Here is a 12,381-nt window from a genome sequence, read left to right as displayed (position 1 = left end):
TAAATAAATTATCATTATAGTTTAAGTTTTTTGAGTTTTTTTGTTGAGTGTTGATTGCCTGCCCATTTTTACAATCACACAGACAATGTGGGGTGGTCTGTGCCTTTTGTTGCCTGCAAGGTCGTTTTTATAGTGCCACAGAAACAGTCACAGACTCGAACTTGAATAAGCATTTAATGTTTGCATTTTGACCTCACCTAAACGCAGACAAAAGGAGCTGACAGTCGCTTCCATTCTGGCCAAATCACTTGTGCGAAACTCTATGAAATGCTACAACAATATTTGCCCAATGAAATTGTGAGGGGAAGACAAGCAACCCCCAAGAGAGCAATCCATGAAGTAGTTCGACTGTGGGAACTTACAAATTGCCGAAATGCTTTGCAGATCATGAAGTAATGATTGAATTAAATTGAGTTTTTAAAGCGGTTTTCATAGCTTTTGAAGGAAAATCGTTCTCATAGAAAAACTTAGTTTTAACTTTATTGTAAGTAAGATATATGAAATTGGTGTTTTAATTTCTGTCAAGCCTGTATCTATATTTAAAATAAAAAGTTTAAATTGAAGTAGCACGCCAAAAAAGATATTTTTTTTAAGATTAAGGGAACATTGCAGTCCTTTGGTAAAACATTATTGCTTAGCCAAAATGTAACTTCTCATAAAAATGTTTATAAGTTACCCCAAGTACTCAACACTCTAATGCAGCAATTATCAAAAAATTTAACGGGTCAACTGGTTGGGTGGAATCGGGATCCAAAAGCCAAGTCAACTGGCTATCAAAACTAACAGACACGCGCTGCACGTGCGACCCTTTGCCCCTTTGCCCCTGACCTCCGACCTCCGACCCCCGATCATCAGCATCATCTCGCTATACTATACTCACTTGTTTCAAGACAAATAAAAACATTGAAAGCGAGTCAGCGAGGGAGAAAAATAGCAGAGCCAAAAACGTGTGAAATAAAAGTTTGTTTGATTTGCTTTGTGCGGAGGAAGTTGGTAGTGAAAGGGGGGGTTTGAGAGCACCACGAATTGCGGTGACAAAAGTACACGGATAAAAATTGTGCTAGTTCCTACATTACAAAACAAATTGTAAATGTAATTCTAACTATTATTAATGTACATCTTATAAAAAAATTTCATCATTGCATCATTTTTATCTAAAACATTTTTGTTCTACTTAATATACATAATTCCGATCCTAGACTTTTAGACTTTAAAAAACATGATAGTTTTTCGTACTTTATTAAATTAACTTTGATAAGGATATCAACAAGGATAGCTTTATAATTTTCAGATTCTTTTCAATTTTGCCTGTGTAACAAAAAAAACCAGCGAATGCTGTTCCCTTTCTTTCATCAACCAACCAAACCAAGTACTGGTATCACACTACTTGAGGCAGGGAATTTTTTGTTTTATTTGACAGGATGCTGGCGGAGGTAACCCCAACCCACTGGCTCTATCACCACTTCCACTTCCAGTGCCAGAAGCCGACTCCACCTCCTCGAGCCCTTCCTCCATCCTTTGCTATTTCAGTCCTGGCACACTCACATCCGTTGTGATAAAAAGAAATATTTTCTTTTGGCAGCAGACTTTGGCTTTTCTTCTCCGCTCTTGGCCCAATGCTTCATTATTACTATATTTATATTTATTTGCTGTACTTTTTCTTTCATTCCGGGCCACCATTCACATTCCATTTCATTTTGCTGACTACTGACTGCTGACTGTTTAAGGTGGCCCCGAAAGACCATTACGCAAAGGATATTGTGTGGCCATGAATCAATTGGCCAATGTCCACAAAAAAAAAAAAAAAAAAAAAGTTATGCCCGGAAATATGTTGAACCGCCAAACTGATGACATTCCATTTGAATTTTTTAGGCTATTTCACGCCAAAAGGTCGTCGAAGGCCAGACCAACCCACTTAATCGCTTGTAATAAATTTTAATTTTTTAAGCATTTGTAAGCAGTTTTATCAGCCCAACAAAGGGCGCACAGTTTTTTTTAATGCCAAGCCAGCCAAAAAAAAAGGAAAACGCGAAAAGGATATAAGATTAAGACGGCAAGGCGAAGTTGAGACATAAAAAAAAAACAACGCCGAGCAAATTAGCAGCCTAGAAAGTGGGCGGAGGTGGGAGGATGCGGTTTATCACGCCCACAGCTCGTCGAACGGATATCCGACGCATGGAAGACAAACAAAAAAGGCATTAAATCGCATTTAAGTCAAAGCGGGCGGCGACAAAGCCAAAAGCGAAACCGAATCCCAAACACCCAAGAACGAAGCCAAAAACATCCACCACTTCGCCTCGACTTGACTTGACTCGACTCAACTTGGCTCATTCTTTTGGCCAGGAGAACAAGGACAACTGGCACTCGAGACAAGGATGTGTTGTCGTGCGGAGCATCGGTGGTGTTTCTTGGAAAGGGATTTCGATTCCCAAATAATTGGAATATTAATGTGGAGGTGAAGGTAGATTCATATGGTGTTAGAACTCTTAACTGAATTGTAATTTTAAGTATGTTACTTAATTGGCATAAGTCTTTGTTAAAAAATATTTCTAATTTGAATTATTTTATTGATATTGATAATTGCTATTAGTTGTATACAATTTTGTATTGGTTTTTAGCAAACTGTTAGTGTATACATAATTCGAAGTCGGCAATAATTTTCCTATTTATGATAATTTCACATCTGCACTTATTATAATGACTATGATAGAATTATATAGTTTTATCTGAACTTCACCTCTTGTTAGAGTAACAGTATTTTTATTGTTACTGTTATTGAAATAATTTAAAGTATATATGTATTTATAACACTATGTAGAACTAAAAAAAATAAATTTTCACGTTGTAAAGAAAGTTAAGCCTTCTTTTGTACAATATAATAGTAGTTTTCAAATATGTGTAGTAAACATTCTTAAAATACACTTAAAATAAATATAAAATCAAATAAATCTGCAAAGTTAGTACCCACTGTTTAGCGAAAGGTTAAATGCGAACCGAGATAAGAAGTCCAGGCACAATTGCCTGGCCTTGTTTTGATAGCCCAAAAAACCTGAGAGAGATTACCTCGCAGCTTGGAAACAGCGCTACTGGGAGCAACGAACGAAGAATTGCATTTCCATATTATATTGACTACTTCATGCTGTACTGGTTATTTGTGAACCCTGTTAAACGGAAGTCCCCAGGTCCGAGAAAAGAGCTACCCATCGGATAAAAACCAGTGCTCCATGGCTGGCAAAGTCCAGTGCTGGAATAATGCAAATTGTGGCACAATCGGCGATGGCATTACTATGCACATAAAGCGCATTCCATCCGATGTCCGAGGCCGGGAGCAATTAAAGCGAGCAGCAGTCGCCTCCGCCGTAAATGCACCGGCTCACAATGCCGGAATGGAATGTTTTTTTCAGGCCGCTCACAGTGGGTGCCAAAAGGACACCCCCGTGGCACAAAGGAGCAATTAATGCGAAATTGTAGCTGCATAATTGCTGAACATGCAGCAAGGGAAGCGGCGAATGGCGAGCGGCGGCATAAAGAAGCAATTATTGTCGCACAAATGCGCTTGGCATGCATAAAAATGGCAAGTCGCAAAAAAAGCGTGAAAAGTGCAGCAGTGGCAAGTAAAAATCGCTTTTACTGTCCATTTTCTGGCCAGAGCTGAAGTCCAAAGGCTGAATGCCACGCCGGAGATGCCAAACAATTGCAATTACATTAGAAAAGGCATCAGGACAGCAGCAACAATGATTACAGTCAAGCCAGAATAGTGATGGGCAAAATACCTTTACGCCTATCCGAATTTAACCTATCATAATTTTTTAATTATTCAAAAAACAAAAAAATGATTAATAATAATTTGTTAATTTAATTTCCTTTGAATTTTTATATTATATATATATATTTATGTCTTTAAAGCAAATTTTAACTTTAATAATGCACATTTTATTAGTTAAATGCACTAGACAGTATCTTGCTTATATGTACATAAGCTTATATTCCGTGATGTTAAAAAAATGATATTGTACTATTATATAAGCTTTGCAAAATCATAAAGCCAACAACAAATTGTTATTGTGAGGTGTGAATGCAGTTGTTAAAGCTGTGTTTTTAAATACAATTTAAGCTGTAGTTAAACGAAATAAAAGAGTTATCCATATTGTTACAAATTCATTGGTGTTTTTCCTTCTTGTGTTTAGTTCTTTTAAATTTGTATAAAATGCTGTCTTCAAAATATAGCACATCCCTAGGCAAATCTTAGCTTGGGCCACCCACGTAGCGTTTTTTACTTCCGTTGCATGCCAGGCACGTTGCAAAATTGTCGCAGCGCAGACAACCAAAAAAAATGGCAACAAAAATCGTTTGGCGAACACAAAAGCCACGGACAAACGAATTGCCAATTTAAATGTGAATAGAAAAATTGCATCGACTCGTCCGCATCGCTCACCCACCCACTGCAATCCTTTATCCTTTCACAATCGCCAATCACTCACTCACGCGAACAATGACGCTGCCAAATGCTACGTGGCCTTCATTTGCGGCTCCAACTCCGCATCGGTTCACTTTTGAGCTGCACTCGGAGGTCTATTTACATTGGCACTCTAAGCCTTTGGATTAGACATTTTACTAGGTCTTAGTAAGAGTCTAAACACTCGAAAATGTAGAAATGCCTTATCAAAACCAAGCAACTAAGTAGAAATGTGAGCAGTTAATTTGTAATGCAAACTATTGTTACATACTTTTTACAATATTGCTTTTGAACAATTTCTCAATAAGAAGAGTATCAAATTAATACAACGAAAGTGACAAAATAAAACGTATGTGGTTTAAAATTTTGGCTTTAGCCTACAGTTTTAGACTCTTCGGTATAGAAATGAAACTAAAAAGTATAAGGGTTATAGTGTTTGGCATTGAATTGATATTTATACTTAATACTGTCTATAGTTTATTTTTTACCACATAATTGGGTAACAAAAAAAAGTTCATTAATGAATTAAGAATGTTTTTTTGAGTTCAACGAGATTGCAAATGACATTCCATATTTTGATCTTTATTTCTTAGGATATAAGGCAAATTACTGATTTTGCTAATTTTTTGCCAGCACCCATTTAAAAAAAAAAACAGAAGAGATTAGCCAAACATAATCGTATATTTTAATAGAACACTCATTTGCTAAAAAAAATCTAAGCAAAGATCATTAAGCATACAATTAGCAAACACGTCGTGCCAATTAATTAGCAGGGACATCAGCAATGTTAATGTATTATATTAATTTGTCAAACAGGTCATCAGTACTCGGATTATGCTGACTTCTCGCACATAAACAGGTTCATAAATTCTATTTCTTATCAGCTCTGAGGTGAATTTTTCCATGCTGAGATGTTGTCTTCCTCGTTCTTATCAGCAATGGAATTAGCATGATGAAATGCATGAATTTCATAAATATTTAGTTTATAATTTCGCTACATATTGCAATGTGCAACTGCAGTTTGCAGATTGTTTGGTGGGCAAATCTAAATTACCAGCAAACACGTACAGCAAACACAAAGTCAGCAGGTCAAACAGTGGCTGGATGGCAGATCAATGAACCAATTAAGATAGATCGATGGGCTGTTGTGACCCACAAAACAGCAACCAACCGGAGTTACGTGCCCGATTTGGTCCGATTTCGGTTGCAATCTGTGACGGCAAGAACTCAACCTCAAAACAACTTTTTAATTGCATAATGAGCTGGCGGTTTTCTAGCACTCTCTGCGACTGGACTGATAAACATATTTTCGCCCCACGAAAGGCATTCAACCCAATCGGGAGTCAAGCGATAGGCCTATACGGGATGCACTTCGAAATGCTGCGAATTTTTGGGTATAAAAGCTGCAGCGGAATGAGTGGAAAATACAGTTGCCTTCTGGTCTGTGTCTTAGCAAGCTAATTCCTGCCAGGTCCTTATAGCTATACAAGTGCATCATCAAGAGTATTCAGCAAGATGAACAGGATTCTGCTGTTGGTGGCCTTGGCGGCCAGTCTTGTGGCTGCTGGAAGGATAACTATGAATCCGGAGCGGATTCAGGGTATTGGTAACTAGGTATTCCCCCTTGATTGGGGCACAAAAATTAATCTCCCTTTCTCTAGATCGCATGTCACTGGAGGATCTGCAGCGCCAGAAGCTGATCCTGGACATCGTGCAGAACATACGCCAGCCCTTGCAGCAGAACGAGCTGATCCAGTTGGATCAGGGTCTGATTGTGGACAGCCAGCGCTATCGCGGCGGCATCGATGTGGAGATGCAGCGCGTCATCGACTTGGATCGCCAGCGCCGGCTGCTGGACGAGCACCAGGTGTACTCGGTGGTTCGCCTGGAGGATGTGCAACAGCTGCGTGGCATTTACCGCCTGCTGGTCCGCTCCCTGGACTGGGACACCCTGCGGCGGAACGTGGTCTATCTGCGCCGCAACATCAATCCCGTGCTGCTGGTCAACGCCCTGGCCCTGGCCATTCGCGATCGCGATGACACCCGCTCCCTGATCGTGCCCGCCGTCCAGGAGCTGCTGCCCGAATTGTATCTGGACGAGGAGGTGATCGAGCAGGTGCGCGGCGTGCAGCGGGAGCAATCGGAGCGACCCTCGCTCATGGACATTGTGGGTCTGCGCCAGCGCACCATGAATCCCATGATGAACATCCTGATGCCCTGGCGGGAGATTCACCTGCAGATGGCTCTGCTGCGGCAGCAGCAGCAGCAGAAGAACCGCCAGAATGTTGTGGGCCAGCAGCGAGTGGTGATTCGGGCCGAGAACCAGGGACAGATCGAGGGCACCTCTCTGCTCACCGATGACATTGCGCTGCGTAACTTTGTGCAGAATCTCATCCAGGAATTGGCCATGCAGGAGGATGTCACTGAGGAGGAGCGTGAGCAACAGGAGCAGGAGCACCAAGGGATTGGTGATCAGTCGCAATGGATACACAGGGAGCGGGAAATGGGTCAGGATGTGGACACTGGTCGTCTGCTGCGCGTGAACCGTCGACGTCTGCTGGAGCAGAATCAGGATCAGGGTCAGAACATCTATGGCAACCAAAGGGAGCGTTTCCAGCGTCTGCTCAACCGCAATGATGACAACGACAACAACAACGATGATGATGATGATGATGATGATGATATTCGCATGGGTCGCGTGCAACTGCAGCGTGGAATCAGCCAAGGAGGTCTCCGCATCGGAGGAGGAGTTCGTGACCTGCCCACCGTGAGTGTGGACAGCAATCGCCTGCTCCATGTGAACCGTCGTCGCCTGAATGCCATCAATCAGGAGGATCAGCAGGAGGATCAGCTTTCGGGACGCCAGCGTTTGATGGGCCTGATGAGGGGAAACCGAGTGAGTGAGGGTCGTCGCGTTGGACAGCTGGATGAGGTGCGTCAGAGCGACTGGCAAACGAAGCGTCTGCGCCAGAACCAGGACCAGGATGACGAGCAGCAGGACCAGATCCAGAGGCAAGGACGTCGCTTGGGGGTCCAAGATCAATTGGAGAGCGTGAGCCGCGATGATGAGCGTTTGGTGCACATCAACCGACGTCGCCTCAACCAGGACATCACCCAACAGCAGCAGGAGCAGCAGCAGCAGCAGCAGCAGCAGCAGAGGACTATGCCTCGCAGAATCCACTCCATTGGCGAGGGTCGTCGCGTCCTGGGAGATCGCCTCATCCAGGATGAGGACATCCTCAAGCTCATCCGCAGCGACAACCGCCTGCAAATGATGAACGACGATGAAATCCTGGAGATGCTCAAGCGGAACCGCCAGCAACGTCTGGAGAAGCAGCAAAACGACAATGATAATGATGATGACAACGATGACAACGATGATGATGAGGAGCGCCGTCAGGGAGTGCGAAGCCGTCGTAGTCTGCCCAATCTTCGCCAGCAGAACAGCCGACGCAGCGAGATTCTCCTGCACAATCTCCGCCAGCTGGTGGCCCGCCTCAACCAGGAGAGCATCTCCCAGGGACAGATGATCGAGCAGCAGCAGCAGCAGCAGCAGTGGATCAACAATCCCCGCCTGTCGCAAAACGAGAGATACGCCCTCCGGATGAACCAAATCCGCATCGATTCGCAGCGCAGCCGTGAAGTTCTCGGGCAGATTGGCCAGATTGAGCAGCGTCTGCAGGAGGTCATTGGTCAGGTGCTGAACCAGGTGAACGTGAACTCGCTGCGTGGCCAGATGGAGGATCAACGCCAGGTGGAGTCCCTGATCGCCGATGTCCTGCTGGGTCGCCTCGGCCAGTTGGGCATTCTGAACATCATTCGCCAATTGGTCCAGGACAACGCTAGCAACCGTGGCCAGCAAATCGATCGCAATGGCTTGGGCATCCGGCTCAGCGATCCCGTGGTGCAGCACACTCTCCGCCGGATCGTGAGGATCGTGGACCAGCAGCGGGAGCAGATCCTGGGCGATTACCGCCAGGAGCAGCTGCAGATGCGCGGTGTTGCCATCAACGATGTGCGCGTGGACAAGCTGCGCACCCGCATCGAGGAGCACGACCTGGACCTCAGCAATCTGGTCGAGGGGCGGCAACAGGAGATTGTGGGTCGCCAGCGACGCCTCAACAACCGGGCCTTTACCATTGACATGGACATCACGGCGGATCAGGACCAGGATGCCATCATTCGCCTGTTCCTGGGACCCGGCGAGGATCAGCAGGGCAGACAGGGAGTGTCCCTGGACGAGCGTCGCCGTGACTTTGTCCTCCTGGAGGCCATCGATGTGCAGCTGCAGTCGGGACGCAATCGCATCCAGCAGCGGTCCATCGACATCCCCTGGACCAGTCGCGATGTGACTCCCCTGGGCGAGATCTATCGCCGGGTGATGCTGCAGCTGAGGGGCCAGCAGGAGCAATCGGTTGTGGGTGGTGTGGGCATCCAGGAGTTGGTCGGCGAGAACGGACGCTTCCCGCAGCACTTGCTGCTGCCGCGCGGACGACCCGAGGGCCTGCCCATGCAGCTCCTGGTGGTGGTCTCTCCGCTGGTGGAGCAACAGGAGCGCCAAATCGTTCCCGACATCAGCATTGGCATCGGATCCGCCTCCCTGCGCGATATGCGTCCCTTGGGCTATCCCCTGGATCGTCCCATTCGCAACGAGCAGCAGCTGCTGCAGCTTTCCAACATCCACCTCCAGGATGTGGTCATCATCCAGGAGAACTAATTCCCCCATTAGGGTGTGTCCAACAACCGCAACCGATCGACAGGCCACGCCATCGCCTATGGACCCATCTGAAAAGACCCAAACGAATCCTAGCTTAAGTCTATCGAATCTTAATCAATTTACAATAGCAAAATGTTGAATATTCTTGTAACCGATTTATCTATATTTGTAATTAAAATCTTCGCAAGCGATGCAAACAAGCATTAAATAAGTGTGTTTTATAATTACTTAGGTATACTTAATAAGGCGACAGTAATAGCTTACAAATAATTTATTTGTTTTTGCAAAGAATAGTTGTAGATTTTAATTTTTTTCATTTTAAATCTAAATTTTTCCATACTTATAACTAAAAATTAAAGTGTAATAGACTTTGATTTAAGCAAAGTATTGGAATTGTCATGTTTTTTCTCTGGTTGAATTCACACTCTACATATATAAACAAATTTTAATATTTCAAGGCTTTGAATTTTTTCAAATAGAACACCATGTTACTTATTTCTCAAATGTATGGCACCAAATTATCTTTTGTTGGTATCACAGAAAATAGTTCTTAAAAGAGATTTCACTTGGCTTGGAAAACGCCTCAGTTTGCTCCATTAAAAAGCTCTCCTCTTTGGGTATATATCTTAGGCATAAAAGAAGTATCTATCTTCTCGGCTATTAGTGGCCCTTCAAAACTCCAATTTAGTCCTTATTGAAATTGTCACTTTTCTCGAAGAGCCCCCAAAAGTGGTAAAATCATCGTTTTATCGCAACTCAAACCCCCTGATAAACGTCCACCTGACTGGCTTTTCTAATTTCGAAAAACAATTTCAATGCAAATTGCATGACCATCTGAGGGCGAAGGGGTGTGGCAATGTGGACCAGGGGCTGGTAGGGATTACAGGCAGCTGCCACGCCCCCAAACAATGGCCGCCCACAGAACAAGCGGATGGCAGGATGGCAGGATGGCCAGACAATGCAACGTGCAAATAGCTGGCAGGCATCCTGGCATCCTGGCATCCTGGCACTATAATAGACTTTTCTTATTCTTGCCACACAACTCAATTTGCAACAACGCCAGGGATATATACGTATCCACCTACTGCATATATATATATATATATATTTGCCATGGCGCAGACGCCCAGCGAAGCGTCAATTGCCAAATTAATTGGCCGTAAAAAATGGAAAATGAAAATATAATCACACTTTCCGTTGTCGGGCTCACGTTGTCACTCTGGTTGGCTCAGGTCCAAACGGATCCGGCTTTTAACCCTCTATAGAAGCGTTTTCTCATCAGGCCCAGGACATAGAAGCGGTTCTTGGCTCTTGGCTCCTGGGGAATGGAGGAAGGGGTTTGGGTGGACCACCAACCAACGAACGGCAGACATTTCACCGCAGGCGCTTAAACGTTGCATTTTTCCAGGTTGCCCTGCACTCACACCTCAATTAGTACCCTGTGGGATATGATTTGAATAAATGTAACACCGTTACAACTAGTAAAATATTTAAAAGAAAATAAATAAATAAAGACTTTTTGAATTTCCTTTGGAAGTTTTAAAAAAATTCACAAAATAGCTAACAATTTGCCACTAATTTCATAAATGTATTGACTTGTAAATTTAATTTTAGAATATGTTATTCATGTAAATATTTATTTCTATCAAGTTAACTTTTTCTCCAAGTATTTTCAGTTTAAGTCCGTTTTAATTGAAGCAATAAATTTGATTTAAAATTTATTTAAACAATGTATGTTGTTACTTATAAGCAAAAATCTTTATTGCCTACTAATATGATAAATTAATTTAAAATACATTTTTTTATATACTAAAAATTAAGATTAAATGTTTAATCTACTTAACAATTTTCAGCCCTCCCTAATTCTATTTGCACAAACATATAAATAAAAAATGGCATATTAATAGTCGATCATTCGTAAGTTTCTGCTGCCTGCCTGCCTTCCTTTTCGAGCAGCAAAGAATGTGGCACGTTGCATAATGGAAAAATGTTCGCTCTCGACCTGATACTGTTTCCCCGACTTTTACCGCCTCAATGCACTTTCATTATCTTCGAGTGGTTTGCCGTACATTTCATTTCATTTTGCTGCCACCGTTGTTGTTGATGTGGCTTTTTTGTATTTTGTAATTTGGAATTTAAAATGTTGTTTTCCATAGTTTGTTGTGTCTGATGAGCTGATTAGCGTTTGGTTTCTGGAGTTGGGGAATTACACGAGCTATTAGGCAGCCGCTTAATGCGAAAGTAATTATGTCTTGTTAATCAGACTGAGGATGTGCGGGGCCAAAGCGTATTTAACCCGTAAGTTTATCGGGCCAACCCCTTTTTGCTCTCGTCCTCGAGTCCGAATTGAAGGTAGCTAAAAACCGAAAACTTTTGTGATTAGCGAGAGCCCCTTGCTGCAATGCAGATAGCGTCTTGAGAAAAGCCGGAGCTAGGGGACACTAAGCAAAACATTTCACAAAAATGTTTACATTTAGAAAGACTCCCATCTTGTATTTAACAAAAAAAACACAAAACACAAACCTATTTTAGCTTTAAGTGGTTTTAAAAACTCAATAATTCATTTTACAAAAATTACATAAACTTGATGACCTAAACCTTGATTAAAAATATGTTTTAGGTTTGACGTTAACAAAATCTGATAAAACTTAAGTTTTTAAACTTTTTTTTTAAATAAAAAAAATTATACATAGGTTAGCCTTTTTTTTAAATTTCATTTGTGTTGTCCCAACGAAAATGAAAAAAAGGGTAATGGCTTTGTTATTTGTTATTTCAATTTACTTTTTAAATGGCTTAGTTTGTAAGGGATTTTATTTAATTTTTTAATGATCTTTTTCAGGTCCATAACATATTTCAAATAATTTGTGGTTATTTATGACTATTTTCTCTGAGTGCTCTTGAGGCGGAAACGCTCGTATAATTTATGTTCTGCCTTGGCGCTCTGGCAACGGAAATGCCGTCGCGTAGTTTTGCCGCGCCTACAAACTCCTCCTGATGTTTGCCAAATTTCATAGCATACTATTCAGCGGCAAAACTTTTTGGCACGCAAATTAGCGGCCACGTTTGTTTCGCCGAAGGAAGTGGCAGGAGGCATGTTGCGAAACTTTTTCAGTTATGAATATAAAGTTTATTTATTAAGCAAACAAGTTGGCGGTCTTATCTGTGCCGTGTTCTCTGATGGTCCTTTCTCTGTCAGTTCTTTTTGTGG

At 42.7% G+C, this 12,381-nt stretch overlaps 1 protein-coding gene across 1 annotated transcript; it reads left to right on the top strand.

Annotated features, from left to right (window-relative positions):
• The first annotated feature begins 5,875 nt into the window (after window positions 1–5,875).
• LOC128257386 (fat-body protein 1) lies at window positions 5,876–9,384 on the top strand. The gene is made up of 2 exons (XM_052988383.1): window positions 5,876–6,062; window positions 6,118–9,384. The coding sequence occupies exons 1-2, from the start codon at window positions 5,972–5,974 to the stop codon at window positions 9,171–9,173; spliced, it is 3,147 nt and encodes a 1,048-aa protein (XP_052844343.1). The 5' UTR covers window positions 5,876–5,971; the 3' UTR covers window positions 9,174–9,384.
• The last annotated feature ends 2,997 nt before the right edge of the window (window positions 9,385–12,381 follow it).

Source organism: Drosophila gunungcola (assembly GCF_025200985.1).
Source record: "Drosophila gunungcola strain Sukarami chromosome 3L unlocalized genomic scaffold, Dgunungcola_SK_2 000002F, whole genome shotgun sequence".
In the NCBI taxonomy this organism is placed as follows: Eukaryota; Metazoa; Arthropoda; class Insecta; order Diptera; family Drosophilidae; genus Drosophila; species Drosophila gunungcola.
Note: the sequence above shows the minus strand (reverse complement) of the source record. Positions and strands in the feature narration are given on the sequence as shown.

Coding starts and splice junctions, on each gene's coding strand:
- LOC128257386 (XM_052988383.1), top strand. CDS start 5,972: ATGAACAGGATTCTGCTGTTGGTGGCCTTGGCGGCCAGTCTTGTGGCT. Junction 6,063..6,117: donor GGAGCGGATTCAGGGTATTG/GTAACTAGGTAT, acceptor CCCTTTCTCTAG/ATCGCATGTCACTGGAGGAT.